The following is an 18,543-nucleotide window of genomic DNA, read 5'->3' on the forward strand; positions in this document are numbered from 1 at the left end:
TTGATTCATACACACCCTTTGCGTGACACCACCATTTTGACAGGGAGCTGACTGGGTCTGAGAGGACAGATACACCCATGTACATAAGGACACACCCTCCTTGTAAAGTGATAGGAGGATGATTTCAGACCTTATCTTGGGGCAACTTTAATGCGGTTGTGTTGGCATGATGATTGTGGTCACAAGGGGGCGGTGACGAGACCAACAGGTCGGGAAGATTTTGTGGTTTACTCATCTGCTGTGAGCTGAGCTGACCTGTAGTCCCTATAACCTACTAGTCTTCTGGTGTACATTCACACCCTCTCGCCGTCAACTAAGTAACCAAAGTCGGATTTGAAATCCAGTCTTCGTCAACTTCGTAACCCGAAGAGAAACCCAGCACCCTAGCCAAACGCCTCAGTCTGGAGGTGGCAGCCTTACATGTGACCTGGAGGTCCCATTTGACAATTGCATTAAACTGGATGTGGATTAGACAACAGACAGCTACAGGTCACACTGTAACATCTAGAACTCAACGTTGGTTTTATTTGGAAGTTCACCAGAGTTCAAGATGGATTTGTTTTGTAACACTTTAATAAGGAGTGGGCTTTGATTAAGGACTAGGGCAGGGGCGTGTGATGGTTTAGGCTTGAAAGTGCTCGCTGATGAAAGCATGACTGCAGACTCCCCGCTTAAATCCCTGGTTGCCTCCCAAATGACATCCTATTTCCTATATAGTGCACTAAATTTGACTAGGCCCATAGGGCTCTGGTCGAAAGTAGTGCACTGTGTAGGGAATAGGGTGCCATTTGGGACTTAAAGACATTCAATTAGCAGTTATAAATAAGTCAGACTGAGTTCTAGTAATTATGGCATCGGTCCATGTTTACGACAGGCAATAAAGAAATGGACTTTCCAGCTAACCCAATTATACCAGCCTGTAGTCATTCTTTTGTGTTTTGAGTCTGCCTTATATTTAGAGGCAAGCAGCAAGGGTTATGCCTCCCATGCACGTTCCTCATCTTTCACTGTGTTAGTGTATGTTAGATGGGGTCCACTGCATTACCATGGTGTCCTCCACTTTATCTGCTAACGGTGGTTGTTGTGGTTACTCAGAGCTCACCAATCTCATATGGCTTTCAATCTGTCCAACTCCGATTAGTATGCAAAATGTGACAGCGTTAAAATCTTATGCATCTTTTTGGCACCTGAACAACATGGATAACGCAAACATCTTGATGCAGCAGTCCCATGTTCATTGGAGAACACAGGGATTTTGTCATTCTCAAGGAAAGAAAAAGCTCACACCACAACTTCCCTCTTCCCTGAAGGATGAAACTGCCAGAGGGACACTGCTGAAAAAGTTATGTTAAGAGGACTTACTACAGTGCCTTGCGAAAGTATTCGGCCCCCTTGAACTTTGCGACCTTTTGCCACATTTCAGGCTTCTAACATAAAGATATAAAACTGTATTTTTTGTGAAGAATCAACAAGTGGGACACAATCATGAAGTGGAACGACATTTATTGGATATTTCAAACTTTTTTAACAAATCAAAAACTGAAAAATTGGGCGTGCAAAATTATTCAGCCCCCTTAAGTTAATACTTTGTAGCGCCACCTTTTGCTGCGATTACAGCTGTAAGTCGCTTGGGGTATGTCTCTATCAGTTTTGCACATCGAGAGACTGAATTTTTTTCCCATTCCTCCTTGCAAAACAGCTCAACCTCAGTGAGGTTGGATGGAGAGCATTTGTGAACAGCAGTTTTCAGTTCTTTCCACAGATTCTCGATTGGATTCAGGTCTGGACTTTGACTTGGCCATTCTAACACCTGGATATGTTTATTTTTGAACCATTCCATTGTAGATTTTGCTTTATGTTTTGGATCATTGTCTTGTTGGAAGACAAATCTCCGTCCCAGTCTCAGGTCTTTTGCAGACTCCATCAGGTTTTCTTCCAGAATGGTCCTGTATTTGGCTCCATCCATCTTCCCATCAATTTTAACCATTGTCCCTGCTGAAGAAAAGCAGGCCCAAACCATGATGCTGCCACCACCATGTTTGACAGTGGGGATGGTATGTTCAGGGTGATGAGCTGTGTTGCTTTTACGACAAACATAACGTTTTGCATTGTTGCCAAAAAGTTCAATTTTGGTTTCATCTGACCAGAGCACCTTCTTCCACATGTTTGGTGTGTCTCCCAGGTGGCTTGTGGCAAACTTTAAACGACACTTTTTATGGATATCTTTAAGAAATGGCTTTCTTCTTGCCACTCTTCCATAAAGGCCAGATTTGTGCAATATACGACTGATTGTTGTCCTATGGACAGAGTCTCCCACCTCAGCTGTAGATCTCTGCAGTTCATCCAGAGTGATCATGGGCCTCTTGGCTGCATCTTTGATCAGTCTTCTCCTTGTATGAGCTGAAAGTTTAGAGGGACGGCCAGGTCTTGGTAGATTGCAGTGGTCTGATACTCCTTCCATTTCAATATTATCGCTTGCACAGTGCTCCTTGGGATGTTTAAAGCTTGGGAAATCTTTTTGTATCCAAATCCGGCTTTAAACTTTTTCACAACAGTATCTCTGACCTGCCTGGTGTGTTCCTTGTTCTTCATGATGCTCTATGCGCTTTTAACGGACCTCTGAGACTATCACAGTGCAGGTGCATTTATACGGAGACTTGATTACACACAGGTGGATTGTATTTATCATCATTAGTCATTTAGGTCAACATTGGATCATTCAGAGGTCCTCACTGAACTTCTGGAGAGAGTTTGCTGCACTGAAAGTAAAGGGGCTGAATAATTTTGCACGCCCAATTTTTCAGTTTTTGATTTGTTAAAAAAGTTTGAAATATCCAATAAATGTCATTCCACTTCATGATTGTGTCCCACTTGTTGTTGATTCTTCACAAAAAAATACAGTTTTATATCTTTATGTTTGAAGCCTGAAATGTGGCAAAAGGTCGCAAAGTTCAAGGGGGCCGAATACTTTCGCAAGGCACTGTATAAGATTACTGTAAAGACAAAGTTCAGGTGTGTGTGAGGCAGAGTGTACCGGAAACACCTGTAGTCCTGAATCACCGGCCAAAACCTATACATAAGAGGATTTACTTTCTAAAACATTTCATCCAACATTACATCCTACTATACTTCATTGACGTCTGCAGCCAGTTTTGTTTAGTCATTAATTTGAAAACTGTCTTTCTGTATAGAGCATTGAATTGTGTATATGAAAGCCTATCGCTTTACTGTATACAAAACATTAGGAACACCTGCTCTTTCCATGACCGACTGACCAGGTGAATCCAGGTTAAAGCTATGATCCTTTATTGATGTCACTTCAATCGGTGAAGATGAAGGGGAGGAGACCGGTTTAAAGGATGGTTAAGTCTTGAGACATGGATTGTGTATGTGTGCCACTCAGAGGGTGACTGGGCAAAACAAACATTTATGTGCCTTTTGAACAGGTTATGGCAGTAGGTACCAGACACACCGGTTTGAGTGTGTCAAGAACTGCAATGCTGCTGGGTTTTTCATGCTCAACAGTTTCCTATGTGTATCAAGAATAATCCAACACCCAAAGGACATCCAGCCAGCTTGACACAACTCTGTGGGAAGCATTGGAGTCAACATGGGCCAGCATCCCTGTGGAACACCCTGTGGATACCTTCTTAATGTGTTCTTAATGTTTTGTACACAGTGTATATATGTTCTATCTACCCATATCAAGATATAAACAACACACATTATTATGGAGTCCACATATGAAGCTCAAGCTCATAAAATAGATGGTAATCACAGTGGAGCTTTTGGTTCTGTAAAGGCAAGACAGAAACGAAGCTTGACGTTTATTTTCATGAATCTTGCCCTGGAGGCAGAACTGAACGAATTCTGACAGCTGCAAAGTACAAATTGGACAAGTGGGTTCGCCAATTATTATTTTTTGCAATATCTTTTTTTTAAATGGAGAAAAATATTCAGAGTACAGATTATTGTATGGCACAATATACACACGTTTTTGAGAAAGATAATTAGAAAAATAAAATATTATTGAGGAAATGTATTTATTGGTTTCTTTCATTTTGATAAGTGTTGAAAATGTAATGAATTGAAGGCTATTTGTTGGTGTGAAAATTGGGGTGAGGTCACAATAAATTATTGTAAAAAATGTAATCCCCAGAAATTCTGGTGGAAAAAATGGTGTCCTCGCTGAAATAGTTTGAATAAGACTGCATTCGGGTTATCGGTTAGGTTAAAAATCCAAATGTATGATTTTGTGGCTGTGACAGCTATAGTGACCACTGCAGAGCTGCCTCCAGGGCAAGATTCGTGACAATAAATGCCAACCTTCGACAGAAACACTGTAATAACTGAGTTGACTGGGGGAGGGTGATATGAAGATGTGGGTTAGTCATTGTCAGTAATCCTCAATTACAAACAACATTAACTGAAAACATATTTGAAGCCAGGTATCCTATGCATTCAGCTGAATTCGCTCATTTAATTCTGTCTCTGTACACTTGTATAGGGAGGAAAATGAAAGTTCTCTGCCTTGGTTTTATAATATGTGTCTAATCACACGGTCTCCCAAAATATTCCGTAAAGTATACAAACAAAGGAGACACGTATCCCCTTGTTAATATCAAAGGCCTACATCACCTAATTCAAGGAGGAGTCGTGCCCCTCAAACATTATCCAGAAAAAAATACGAATATTATTTTTTCTCCCAATGATCTGAACGCAGGCTGGAATTTTCCTCTTCCTGAAAATGCGGAAGGTGTGAGTAGAAGTCAAGATCAGAGAGGGACACAGAGCGTTACTAAGGCGTATTCTTTCTCTCTCTTTTTGGCAAGGCATGGACTTTCACTTTACACAGGACTTCTACTATGATCTATGAAATATTATTAAACTAACATGGTTTGCTTATAGTGAGCATAGGCGCCTCACTCTAAAGTTACGCTTCTTGTGAACTATTTGCGGGAAAAGGATCATATTCATTTAGACTCGTTTTGTAGGCTACAGTATAGGCTTTGCGCCAAGATGTGGTGGACTCCTTTGATTGGAAACTTTGCTATTCAGGTAAAGTATAGCAACCAGGTTTAGAGAATACATTCTGTTTAACCATTTTGGTTAGCACATTATAACGTAGAAGACCATTCATTGCGTTTGAGTCCTGCGGCTATAGCAGAAATTATATTATATTCTAACATTGCAACGCCACCATAGCTACGTATGCCAGATAGAAAAAACATATGAATGTTATTAATTTAGCTTCCATCACTTTTGTTCCTATAAATACTAGTATTTGATCAATGTTAGATTATATAATAATGAATAATCATTACTTTAACCATGAATCAAATACTGTTTCTAGAGGAAAATATGACCGTGACTTAGTTAATCACCTGTAATGAACATATTGACTGTTCAACCCTTCAAAAAGGATCGTTCCATGTCATTTCATCAAGCCACGACATCCACTATCTCAAACTGTTTCTGTAGTTAGAAACAGATACGATTCCTGCAATATTATTTTCTTGAAATACAGTTTGATCTCTGAGAAATTAAGCTAATTAATTGAACCCAAATGGGCCTTTTTAATTCATAGGGTTCATATAATATTCGAAATGATAGTAGCTTACATTTGAAAACCGTTAGTATTTGAAACAGTGGTCAACAAAAACAAAGCATTGGTTGCTGTCATACATTGTCAACAGACTGTTTACTGGGTAAGGAATTCAATGTCCTTTTGTAAATTGAGTGAATTCCAAACCCAGTTTTATTAGTCACATGCACCGAATACAACAGGTACCTTACAGTGAAATGCTTACTTACGACCCCCTAACCAACAATGCAGTTTAAAAAAATATGGATAAGAATAAGAAATAAAAGTAACAAGTAATTAAAGAGCAGCAGTGAAATAACAATAGCGAGACTATATACAGGGGAGTACCGCTACAGAGTCAATGTGCGGGGGCTCCGGTTAGTTGAGGTAATATGTACATGTAGGTAGAGTTATTAAAGTGACTATGCATAGATGATAACAACAGAGAGTAGCAGTGGTGTAAAAGAGGGGGGGGCAATGCAAATAGTCTGGGTAGGCATTTTTTTTTTTAGGTATTCAGGAGTCTTATGGCTTGGGGGTAGAAGCTGTTTAGAAGCCTCTTGGACCTAGCCTTGGCCCTCCGGTACCACTTGCCGTGCGGTAGCAGAGAGAACAGGATGTGTACTGTGTACTAGGGTGGCTGGAGTCTTTGACAATTTTTAGGGCCTTCCTCTGACACTGCCTGGCATATAAATCCTGGATGGCAGGAATCTTGGCCCCTGTGATGTACTGGATCATTTGCACTACACACCATTTGCACCATTGGCACTACTAGTGCCTTGCGGTCAGAGGCTGAGCAGTTGCCATACCAGGCAGTGATGCAACCAGTCAGGATGCTCTCGATGGTGCAGCTGTAGAACATTTTGAGGATCTGTGGACCCATGCCAAATCTTTTCAGTCTCCTGAGGGTGAATAGGTTTTGTCATGCCCCCTGCACAACTGTCTCGGTGTGCTTGGACCATGTTAATTTGTTGGTGATGTGGACACCAAGGAACTTGAAGCTCTCAACCTGCTCCACTGCAGCCCTGCCGATGAGAATGGGAGCGTGCTCAGTCCTCTTTTTCCTGTAGTCCACAATCATCTCCATTGTCTTGATCACGTTGAGGGAGAGGTTGTTGTCCTGGCACCACACAGCCTCCCTATTTTTTATTTTATTTAACCTTTATTTAATTAGGCAAGTCAGTTAAGAACTAATTCTTATTTACAATGACGGCCTAGGAACAGCCTTGTTCAGGGGCAGAACGACAGATTTTTAACCTTGTCAGCTCGGGAATTCGATCTAGCAACCTTTCGGTTACTGGCCCAACACTCTAGGCTACCTGCCGCCCCTATAGGCTGTCTCGTTGTTGTCGGTGATCAGGCCTACCACTGTTGTGTCATTGGCAAACGTAATGATGGTGTTGGAGTCGTGCATGGCCATGCAGTCATGAGTGAACAGGGAGTACAGGAGAGGACTGATCACGTACCCCTGAGGGGCCCCTGTGTTGAGGATCAGTGTGGCGGATGTGTTGTTACCTACCCTTACCACCTGGGGGCGGCCCGTCAGGAAGTCCAGGATCCAGTTGCAGTGGGAGGTGTTTAGTCCCACGTTCCTTAGATTATGGTGTTGAACGCTGAGCGGTAGTCAATGAATAGCATTCTCACATTTTGTCCAGGTGGGAAAGGGCAGTGTGGAGTGCAATAGAGATTGCATCATATGTGGGTCTGTTGGGGCGGTATGCAAATTGGAGTGGATCTAGGGTTTCTGGGATAATGGTGTTGATGTGAGCCATGACCAGCCTTTCAAAGCACTTCATGGCGATAGACGTGAGTGCTACGGGTCGGTAGTCATTTAGGCAGGTTACCTTAGTGTTCTTGTGCACAGGCACTATGGTGGTCTGCTTGAAACATGTTGGTATTACAGACTCGGACAGGGAGAGGTTGAAAATATCAGTGAAGACACTTGCCAGTTGGTCAGCGCATGCTCGCAGTACACGTCCTGGTAATCCGTCTGGCCCTGCGGCCTTGTGAATGTTGACCTGTTTAAAGGTCTTACTTACATCGGCTACGGAGAGGGTGATCACACATTCTTCTGGAACAGCTGGTGCTCTCATGCATGTTTCAGTGTTATTTTCCTCGAAGCAAGCATAGAAGTAGTTTAGCTCGTCTGGTAGGCTTGTGTCACTGGGAAACTCTCGGCTGTGCTTCACTTTGTAATCTGTAATGGTTTGCAAGTGCTGCCACATCCGACGAGCGTCAGAGCTGGTGTAGTACGATTCGATCTTAGTCCTGAATCGAAGCTTAGCCTGTTTGATGGTTTGTCGGAGGGCATAGCGGGATTTCTTATAAGCTTCCAGGTTAGAGCCCCGCTCCTTGAAAGTGGCAGCTCTCACCTTTAGCTCAGTGCAAATTATTCCTTTAACATTGCAGGAGGGGGGGGTCTTCAAACTTTGTTCACCTAATAGCATGAATAGCACCATCTAGTGGTCAGAACCTGGTAATATCTGGATGTAGGATGGGACATAAACAACTTCAATGACTAATTTATCAGTACAGGGAAAGAAATATCACCATAATAATTGTCAGACACGTAGAACAGATACTATATAGTCGGTGTTGCGGTGGGATTGGTGTGGGGTGTGATGGTCCGAGGGTGGCTTTTGACTATTCCTTTGGATGGTGTCGAAATCCTCTTCCTTTTTGTGGTGGAACAACCCTAATCTAACTACATACGCTATATGCATTGAAACTGTAAAAGCCAATTAGAGAGCTGTTTAAACAATAACGTGGCACGTACAGTACATATACATTTAAATTAAGACATCTAAGCCTTTAAAGTGTACATAACATTGCGAACACCTGCTCTATCCATGATGTAGACTGACCAGGTGAATCCAGGTGGAAGACAAATATGGTCACTTATTGATGTCACTTTTTAAATCCACGTCAGTCAGTGTACAGTGCATTCGGAAAGTATTTATTAAGTACTTTTTCCACATTTTATTACGTTACAGCCTTATTTGAAAATTGATTCAATAAAAATGTTTCCTCATCAATCTACAAACAATACCCCATAATGACAAAGTGAAAATAAAAAACTGAAATAACTTATTTACATATGTATTCAGACCCTTTGCTATGAGACTCGAAATTGAGCTCAGGTGCATCCTGTTTCCATTGATCATCCTTGAGATGTTTCTACAACTTGATTGGAGTCCACCTGTGGTAAATTCAATTGATTGGACATGATTTGGAAAGGCACATACCTGTGTATAGAACGTCCCACAGTTGACAGTGCAGAGCAAAACCCAAGCCACGAGGTTGAAAGAATTGTCTGTAGAGCTCCGAGACAGGATTGTGTCGAGGCACAGATCTGGGGAGGGGTACCGAAAAATTGAAGGTCTCCAAGAACACACTGGACTCCATCATTCTAAAATGGAAGAAGTTTGGAACCACCAAGACCCTTCCTAGAGCTGGCCGCCCGGCCAAACTGAGCAATCGGGGGAGAAGGTCCTTGGTCAGGCAGGTGACTGGTCACTCCGACAGAGCTCCAAAGTTCCTCTGTGGAGATGGGAGAACCTTCCAGAAGGACAACCATCTCTGCAGCACTCCACCAATCAGGCCTTTATGGTAGAGTGGCCAGACGGGAGGACTCCTCAGTAAAAGGCACAAAACAACCCGCTTGGAATTTGCCAAAAGGCACCTAAGGACTATGAGACCATGAGAAACAAGATTATCTGGTGTGATGAAACCAGGATTGAACTCTTTGGCCTGAATGCCAAGTGTCACGTCTGGAGGAAACCTGGCACCATCCCTACAGTGAAGCATGGTGGTGGCAGCATCATGGTGTGAGGATGTTTTTCAGCGGCAGTGACTAGGAGACTAGTCGGGATCGAGAGAAAGCTGAATGGAGCAAAGTACAGAGAGATCCTTGATGAAAACCTGCTCCAGAGCGCTCAGGACTTAAGACTGGGGCGAAGTTTCACCTTCTAACAAGACAACGTCCCTAAGCACACAGCCAAAACAATGTAGCAGTGGCTTCAGGACAAGTCTCTGAATGTCCTTGAGTGGCCCAGCCAGAGCCCAGACTTGAACCCGATAAAATATCTCTGGAGAGACCTGAAAATAGCTGTGCAGCGACACTCCCCATTCAACCTGACAGAGATTAAGAGGATCTGCAGAGAAGAATGGGAGAAACTCCCCAAATACAGGTGTGCCCAGCTTGTAGTGTCATACCCAAGAAGACTGTAATCGCTGCCAAAGGTGCTTCAAGGCTGTAATCGCTGCCAAAGGTGCTTCAACAAAGTACTGAGTAAAGGGTCTGAATACTTATGTAAATGTGTTATTTCCGTTTTTTATTTTGAATGAATTTGCAAAAACGTATAAAAACCTGTTTTTGCTTTGTCATTATGGGGTATTGTGTGTAGATTTGTTTTTAAATGTAATCAATTTTAGAATAAGGCTGTAACGTATCAAATATGGAAAAAGTCAAGGGGTCTGAATACTATCCGAATGCACTGTAGGTAAAGGGAAAAAAACTGGTTAAAGAAGGATTTTTAAGCCTTGAGACAATTGAAACATGGATTGTGTATGTGTACCATTCAGAGGGTGAATGGGCAAGGCAAAATATTTAAGTGCCTTTGAAGAGGGTATGGTAGTGGGTGTCAGGCGCACCCGTTTGTGTCAAGAACTGCAACACTCCTGGGGTTTTCATACTCAACAGTTTCCTGTGTGTATCAAGAATGGTCCACCACCTAAGGACATCTAGCCAACTTGACACAAATGTGGGAAGCATTGGAGTCAACATGGGCCAGCGTCCCTGTGGAATGCTTTCGACACCTTGTAGAGCTGTTCTGAGGGCAAAAGGTGGTGCAACTCAATATTAGGAAGGTGTTCCTAATGTTTTGTACACTCAGTGTGTGACCTGTATAGTCTACATAATAGGGGCTCAGTCTGTGTTTTCATTGAGTACCTGATTCCTAGCAGTTGCTCATCTAATAGCATTAGGAGGAGGGGGAGAGAGAGTTAGTCAGTTCTGGAGATATGGAACACTAGGCAGAACCATTGACTGAAACAGGTTTTGGGGACCTAATGGATCCCAAGGGGAAATTCACCATAACAACCAAATGGTTATGAAGGGATACTGTCAAAATCCTTTGTCTGTTGCGTATTCTTCACTGACAGGGTAAGTAACGGTTCAGAGGGAGACGCGTGGACATGTGCTGAGGAGGCCACACACACACTGTACACTCCATCCATCTCAAACCCGTTGCTTTGTTTTGCTCTATATGTAGGCCTATGACTAGTCTCTTTTCATGTATCACTAGCCACTTTATACTATACTATGCCACTTTGTTTACATACTCATCTCATTTGTACATACTGTACCCGATACCATCTACTGTATCTTGCCTATGCTGCTCTGTACCATCACTCATTCATATATCCTTATGTACATATTCTTTATCCCCTTACACTGTGTACAAGACAGTAGTTTTGGAATTGTTAGTTAGATTACTTGTTATTACTGCATTGTCGGAACTAGAAGCACAAGCATTTCGCTACACTCGCATTAACATCTGCTAACCATGTGTATGTGACAAATAAAATTTGATTTGATTTGATTTGATTTTCACAGATGCTGTGAAAATAGACTAGCCTATTAGTAAATCAATGTTTCCCTTTGTATTCACTGAGGGAACATTGAGAGGCACTCTATTCTCCATCATTTCCATTTAGAACACCCCAGAGCCCACAAAAGTGACTCCTTGTGGGCGTCTTCAACCAGACTAGCGCTCCATAATAACCATGAAAATATATGTATATTTCTCCCCCTGTCATGCCTAATGTCCTTCGAGTTAACAGTTAGCATGCCCCTTTCCTTTCCTCATTCACTTGTTGTCACTTTTACATCGTTGGCTTACATCACTAGAGGTCCATAGTAACCTTTGAAATGTATATAATTCACATGTAAACTCCCCAACGTACTTATTTGGACAGTGAAGCTAAACTTAAAGTGCTGAACTTCAAATGTGGCTCTACACTCCAGCATTTTGGATTTGAAATCAAATGTTCTAAATGAGGCGACAGTATAGAACATCACCTTTTATTTGAGGTTATTTTCATATCTGTTTTACCGTTTAGAAATTAAAGCACTTTATGTATCTAGTCCCCCCATTTGAATGTATCAGAAGTATTTGGACAAATTCACTTATAGTGTATTGGATCATAAGTTTAGTATTTGATTCCCCTATTCATAGCAGCAAATAACTACATGAAGCATGTGACTCTACAAACTTGTTGATGGTAAGAGGTTAGCATGTTTTGGGGGCATGACCTTTTGTGCATCTGTAACTTTCTCTCTCATCATTATTCACGATTCACGATAATCCGTAGTCATGGTAGCATCTACATTAATGTAGAAGTGTTCAGAAACAAATTCTATTCTTATTTACAATAAAAGTGACTCCAAAATGACACAAAACATTACCATTTATTTCTATTGGTCACAACATCATCTGAAACACACACAAAAGAAACTGGAAAATACATCCAACAAGTTTGTAGAGTCACAGGCTTGATGTAGTGTACTAGAATTTAGATTTTATTTATTAGGATTCCCACTAGCCGACGCCAATGGCGACAGCTAGTCTTTGTGGGATCCAACATATAACACAAAATACATTACAGACAAAAGACTTTACAATTTACATACATTTAAAAGCATTAACATGTAGTGTGTGTGTGCATCTTTCAGTTACACAGACATTTCAGTACATACACACAACAAGTAGGTCACATGGGGGAGAGGCGTTGTGCCGTGAGGTGTTGCTTTATTTGTTTTGTGAAACCAGGTTGGCTGTTCACTTGCGCTGTATGAGATGGAAGGGAGTTCCATGCACTCATGGCTTTGTATAATACTGTATGTTTCCTTGAATTTGTTCTGGACCTGGGGACTGTGAAAAGACCCCTGGTGGCATGTGTGGTGTGTAAGTTGACTGTGACTGAATTTCCACCCCTGGTGGCATGTGGGGTGTGTAAGTTGACTGTGACTGAATTTCCAATTTCCAACATATTCATGTTTCTTATAAAAAACAAGAAGTGACGTAGTCAGTCTTTCCTTAACTCTTAGGAATATTGGTCCAAGATACTAACCTTTTGACTAAATGTTATACACTATAAGTGAATTTGTCCAAATACTTGACACCTTAAAATGTGCGGACTAGATACATAAAGTGCATGAATTTCTAAACGGTTTAACAGATATGTATAAAATATATCCTCAAACAAAAGGTGACATCCTGTAATGTTGCCTCATTTCAAATATTTGATCTCAATTCCAAAATGCTACAGTATAGATCTAAAGAAAATGTTTTACTTCACTGTCCAAATAAATACTTAGGGGAGTGTATGTATTTCTACCCTAATGTCCTTCAAGTTAGCACTTCTCACTTTCTTACCAGTGGCTGGCCTCTTAAGTCCTATTCATACCACACTGTTGAGTCACCTGTGCTTCAGTGAACACGTTTGTCTGATGTTTAATTATGGGCCCCCACTCAAATACAGCACTTTATGTGTCTGTCTGTGTGGCCTCTCCGGCATGTGCCCACGTGTCTCCCTCAAATATTACTTAAATGACTTAATGACTGACCATATGAAGTAAACTCATGATAGACTATGTAACTATTTAGTAGACTATGATGTGGTTGTTTATTTTATGTTACATAGTATTTACTTCATCAGTTTACTTCATTGAGTCCAATATCACTACTTAATGACAGTTACATATATATATATATATATATATATATATGGCTGCAGTCAGTCAGTGAATGAAATGTCAGTGTTCCCACATCTACAGTATAGGTCTACTACTCTCACCAACAGTGTTCAACAGTGACAAACTCTATCCACGGCTTGCATATACTACCGATGTGAATGTTTGCGTAGTTAGATTGCGCAGAGGAAAAGTGTAACTCGCTGCACTCTGTACTGCTAAGCTGCGTTCCTAATGGCACCCTGTTCCCTATATGGTCCACAACTTTTGACCAGGCCCCATAGAGCTCTGGTCAAAGTAGTACATTATATATGGAATAGGCCGCCATTTGTGGCGCACGCTAGTCTGCTACTGCAAGTGAGTGGGGGAGTCATGTTCGTGGCTCGGCATTCAAGGCTCCACTTGTCTGGTTAGATTTGACAGCTTGTGAGTACCACGCTGCTGCTGAACACACACACAGACACACACACAGCAGAGCAATATTTTGAATTACTGTAGTAGCCTAGCTCTCTGTCTAGTTTTGTTGAAGAGGTGCAATGCCAATCAGAACCGTCATTTCCTAAAAGGCTAAGATTCTTCCGTCTACTTTCACGAGTAAAAAACTCTGAGGTCAAAGGTATAGGATTCCATTGCTTTCAGTAGATGATCTACAGTGATGGTTTTGAGTAGACAATCTACAGCAAACAGAAATAGTGACACCCAGATAGTTGTTGACTACATCAACACCTCCAGGAACTACAACACCACTTTGGTTGTAACCAGGTTCTTTGTTGGGATTTGTAGTTATTTGTGTGTAGGGCTTAGCTAAAGTAGGGAGTGTATAAACATGTCTAATTGCACTTTGGTTTGTGTATACCCTATAATAACCCCTTGAGAAAAAGCCTGCCTTTCCTGAAGAAAAACAGCTGTGTTGTTGACATGTTGTGGGCTTGTGTTTGTGTGTTTTTGTTGTTGTTTGTTTCCAGGTGGCTGCTGCAGGAACACCAGTCCTGTTCCAGTTCCCCTTTCTGGGCCCTTCTCCCATGCAGGAGACCCACATGGGCTAAGAAGGTCTGGGTCGGGACCACAGCAACAGCCTGACCAGTCATTTCCTGCTACTCACAGGTAATATGCTAGATATCACTTGATACAGCGGGAGAAATGGTGGTTACAATGGCTCAGTGGGTTGGATCGCGGTGCTTGAAACACAAAGCTGTATGTTCACCCTCACTTCCAACTTGGAAATATATAAGGATACGTGTTAAATAAAGTAATTACCATTGTTGTACTTTCTATGATTAATCACATCATTTGCAGCTTCTATCCGAGGCTCTGTTTGTTTTCTTACAACAGTTTGACCCGTGTTGCTAATTTTACACTCGGTTAACATTCCACAACCATAGAGATTCCTTACGTGCCAGCGCACCGAGGCTCAAGAAAGCTCTCGGTGAAATGAATAATGCACATGGAAATGTGTGGCTCTTTTGTGTGGGGAGGCCAGTTTAGCCTGAGATTACACTGACACACTGCCACCTGTAATTGGTGTCACGAGGAGAGTTCCTCGAATTGGGACCGCATGATGATGCTCGTCTGGGCATTGTAGAAAGAGAGGGAGGAAGAGAAGGAAATCAAGAAGGGTTAAAGAAAAGTGTTCACAACTCATTCCTCGAGGATTAGGGGATGAAAAGCAGGCTGGTATGCGGCTGCTGCTGGGTCCGGCTCGGACACAAACAACACACGGAACAAGAAGGCCCGTTAACCTGCTTTACCTTCAAACATTTATCCTTAAGTCTACTGCCTCAAAACCGTAGGCCACCAGCTGTGGCCCACAACTACCTTTCACTATGTTTCTGAATGGGCCCATGCCTTCTAGGTTTGTCGTAAGTCTGCCGATGTCGTTATGGTCGCTTCATACTCTGTACGTTGTAAGTCTGTAACTTCTGGGTTTGGTCTCTTACTTCCTGTTTGTCTCTATCACTTCCTGTTCAGGTCCGGAGACTGCAGAGAGCCAAGATGCACGGCTGCCGGAAGAAAACCAGGGTGCTGTGTGTGATGATGATGCTCAACGTCTTCGTCTTCATCCTCGTGGGCGTGTCTCGGAACCTGGGCCAGGACAAGGGGGACCAGCGGAAGCTGCGCATTCCCTCCAAGAGGTTCTGGAGGAAGCAGATGACCAGCGAGATCTTTTGGAATAAGGAGCAGCAGAGGCTGGACTACATCTACAACCCCATCCTCATGTCGGGTTTGACCAATGACTCCCTCCTGGAGCTACCTGATTGGCTTAACGACACCAGGTCCCCGGACCCCTGCCAACCGGACTACAGCGTCACCACCCAGGTGAAGGACTACAACTCCCTGCCACCCCGCTTCCAGGACTTCCTGCTGCACATGCGCTGCCGCTCGTATCCGATGATCATGGACCAGCCACGTGTGTGCGAGAGCAAACCCTACCTCCTGTTGGCTGTCAAGTCCCTGGCGCCTCACTTCGACCGGCGGCAGGCCATCCGGGAGTCGTGGGGGCGGGTGGGCGTTCTGGCCAATCGGACTGTAGCCACGGTCTTCCTCCTTGGCAATGCCTCGGCAGTCGACCACTTCCCCAACCTGTTTGGGATGCTCAGTCATGAGGCCAGACTTTATGGGGACCTCCTCCAGTGGGACTACCGAGACTCCTTCTTCAACCTCACCCTCAAAGAGGTGCTATTCCTGGACTGGTTCAGCCAGCGTTGCCCCGACGCCCGCTTTGTCTTCAAAGGGGATGATGACGTCTTCGTCAACACCTGGAGGATCTTAGACTTCCTCCACAATCTTCCAGAGATCAGGGCCAGGGATCTGTTCATAGGAGACGTAATCACCAACGCCGGCCCGCACCGGGACAAGAAGCTCAAGTACTTCATCCCAGAGAGTGTATTTATGGGGCCATACCCGCCTTACGCCGGGGGAGGAGGGTTCCTGTACTCTGGGGAACTGGCACTGCAGTTGCACAACATCTCCCAGCAGGTGGCGCTGTATCCTATTGATGATGTCTACACAGGGATGTGTCTCCAGAAGCTGGGCTTGGTCCCGGAGAAGCACAAGGGCTTCAGGACGTTTGACATTGACGAGAAATACAGGGGCAACCCGTGCGCGTATAAGAGCTTAATGCTCGTGCACAGCAGGACGCCGCAGGAGATGATCAAAATCTGGGCCTGGCTCAGCGATCCGGAATTGGACTGTCAGTGAGACATCTACATCATCCCATATTACACTCTATTCCCTACACAGGGCACTATTTTTGACCAGAGACCTATGCACCCTGGTCAAAAGTAGTGTACTATATAGGGAATAGGGGTGCCATTTGGCATGCATCCAATGGGTCTTTGAGAAATTTGTTTGATGTGTTCTAAGCGAAATCCTCGAGGTTCGGTAGGAATGTTGCGTTCACGTGCTAGTCTGACTTGCTAACTAGTTGTAGTTATCACGTGCCGCGTTCAACCAGTTAACAAGTCAAGCATTTTTGAGTTTCCTAGTTCCGACAAGCACGTCATATGTCAGTGTGTTCCGGCTTCAATAGAATCAGCTGATATGTCCCAAGCATTCCAAAGTATTTTTTACATGAACAACCATTCATGTACACTTTCCAAGACAGTGTTCGGCAAATGTAGTATCATTAATATAAATGTACTACTACTGTATGTACTATACAGGCACTACTGCATGCGAGGTCCTTCATTTACAAGAAATGTAATTTGTCACAATAACAGTCGTGAAAATCACCTATGATTTGGGGGGGGGGGGGGGGGGTCCATATAACTTTTAATAGTGACAAGACAGTTCTCTACTTGTGGAAAATGGCAAGTGGTGTGTGAATGTCATGCTTAACCTGTTTTTCCAGACTGTTACGCCAATACACAGGGTGGTGTATTGCTGTAAGTTCTCTCAATGGATCTGACATTCCTTTGCACTTGATTCTAGAAACAAACTATTTATGTTATTTGAAAGATCGCTGGTTTATTATAACCCTTAAAGCTGGAATCCGTAGTGGTGAATCTACCACGTCCGTTTGTGCGATATTACAACAACAAAGAAGTTACTTAAAACAACAAACGCTGTTTTTTTCCCTTCATATTGAACGTCATTACACACGTGATAGGACAGCAGAGTACACTGAGTGTACAAAACATTAAGGACACCTTCCTAATATCGAGTTGGACCACCTTTTGCCCTCAGAACAGCCTCAATTTGTCAGGGATGCTGGCCCATGTTGACTGCAATGCTTCCCACAGTTGTGTCAAGTTGGCTAGATGTCCTTTGGGTGGTGGAACATTCTTGATACACATAGGAAACTGTTGAGCGTGAAACACCCAGCAGCGTTGCAGTTCTAGACACAAATGGGTGTGCCTGGCACTTACTACCATAACCTGTTCAAAGGTACTTCAATCTTTTGTTTTGCCCATTCGCCCTCTGAATGGCACACAAACAATCCATATCTCAATTGTCACAAGGCTTAAAAATCCTTCATTAACCTGTCTCCTCCCCTCCTCCCCATCTATACTGATTGAAGTGGATTTAACAAGTGACATCAATAAGGGATCATAGCTTTCTCCTGGTCAGTCTGTCATGGAAAGAGTAGGCGTCCTTCATGTTCTATACACTCAGCGTATGTAAAAATGTTTTACTTATTAAACTTAAACTTATTGAGCTCCTCTTCTCCATTTCATAAATAAAACAAAAACAATAACAAATGTGCCTGGGGTGACCAGTGGCACCTTTATGTAGATCTCAGCTTTAAATTTGTGCTCTTTCTGTATACTCACAACAGATGAGGCTGCTGAGGGGAGGACGGCTCAATAATAATGGCTGGAATGGAGCAAATGGGGTGGCATCAAACCATGTGTTTGATACCATTCCACTGATTCCGCTCCAGCCATTACCAGGAGCCCGTCCTCCCCAATTAAGGTGCCACCAACCTCCTGTGACCCACACGCCTATAACGGAATTAACTGAGTCTGTACTTCCAACTCCATTTTCTGCCCTATGTTTGTTTTGTTTTTATGTTTTAAGAAAGTGTCTTATGTGATGGATACCTGGAGTATTTTCATTTTTTATGACAGTGAATAAAAAAACAATTCAAACATCAAACCTTGGAATCACTCTCGTGCTTCAAAGTTGATCTGAATCATAAAGCACTCACTAAAGATGCCATACCTTGATAAGCTTTGCTAAACTATTGCTCTACTTTTATCAT

The 18,543-nt window shown here is 42.9% G+C and overlaps 1 protein-coding gene across 2 annotated transcripts; it reads left to right on the plus strand.

Annotated features, from left to right (window-relative positions):
* The first annotated feature begins 4,771 nt into the window (after nucleotides 1–4,771).
* On the plus strand, nucleotides 4,772–18,437 carry LOC139370508 (N-acetyllactosaminide beta-1,3-N-acetylglucosaminyltransferase 2-like). Of its 2 annotated transcripts, none has more exons than XM_071110028.1 (3): nucleotides 4,772–5,058; nucleotides 14,306–14,444; nucleotides 15,309–18,437. In XM_071110028.1, exon 3 carries the CDS (start codon nucleotides 15,333–15,335, stop codon nucleotides 16,536–16,538), a length of 1,206 nt encoding a protein of 401 aa, XP_070966129.1. In that variant the 5' UTR covers nucleotides 4,772–5,058; nucleotides 14,306–14,444; nucleotides 15,309–15,332; the 3' UTR covers nucleotides 16,539–18,437. The 2 variants fall into 2 exon arrangements, with proteins under 2 accessions (XP_070966129.1, XP_070966130.1); XM_071110029.1 differs by lacking the exon at nucleotides 4,772–5,058 and adding an exon at nucleotides 13,683–13,766.
* Nucleotides 18,438–18,543: the final 106 nt, after the last annotated feature.

Source organism: Oncorhynchus clarkii, chromosome 17 (genome assembly GCF_045791955.1).
Source record: "Oncorhynchus clarkii lewisi isolate Uvic-CL-2024 chromosome 17, UVic_Ocla_1.0, whole genome shotgun sequence".
Lineage (NCBI taxonomy): Eukaryota > Metazoa > Chordata > Actinopteri > Salmoniformes > Salmonidae > Oncorhynchus > Oncorhynchus clarkii.

What these genes read in the sequence shown, in the direction of transcription:
- LOC139370508 (XM_071110028.1), top strand. Translation starts at nt 15,333, where the DNA reads ATGCACGGCTGCCGGAAGAAAACCAGGGTGCTGTGTGTGATGATGATG.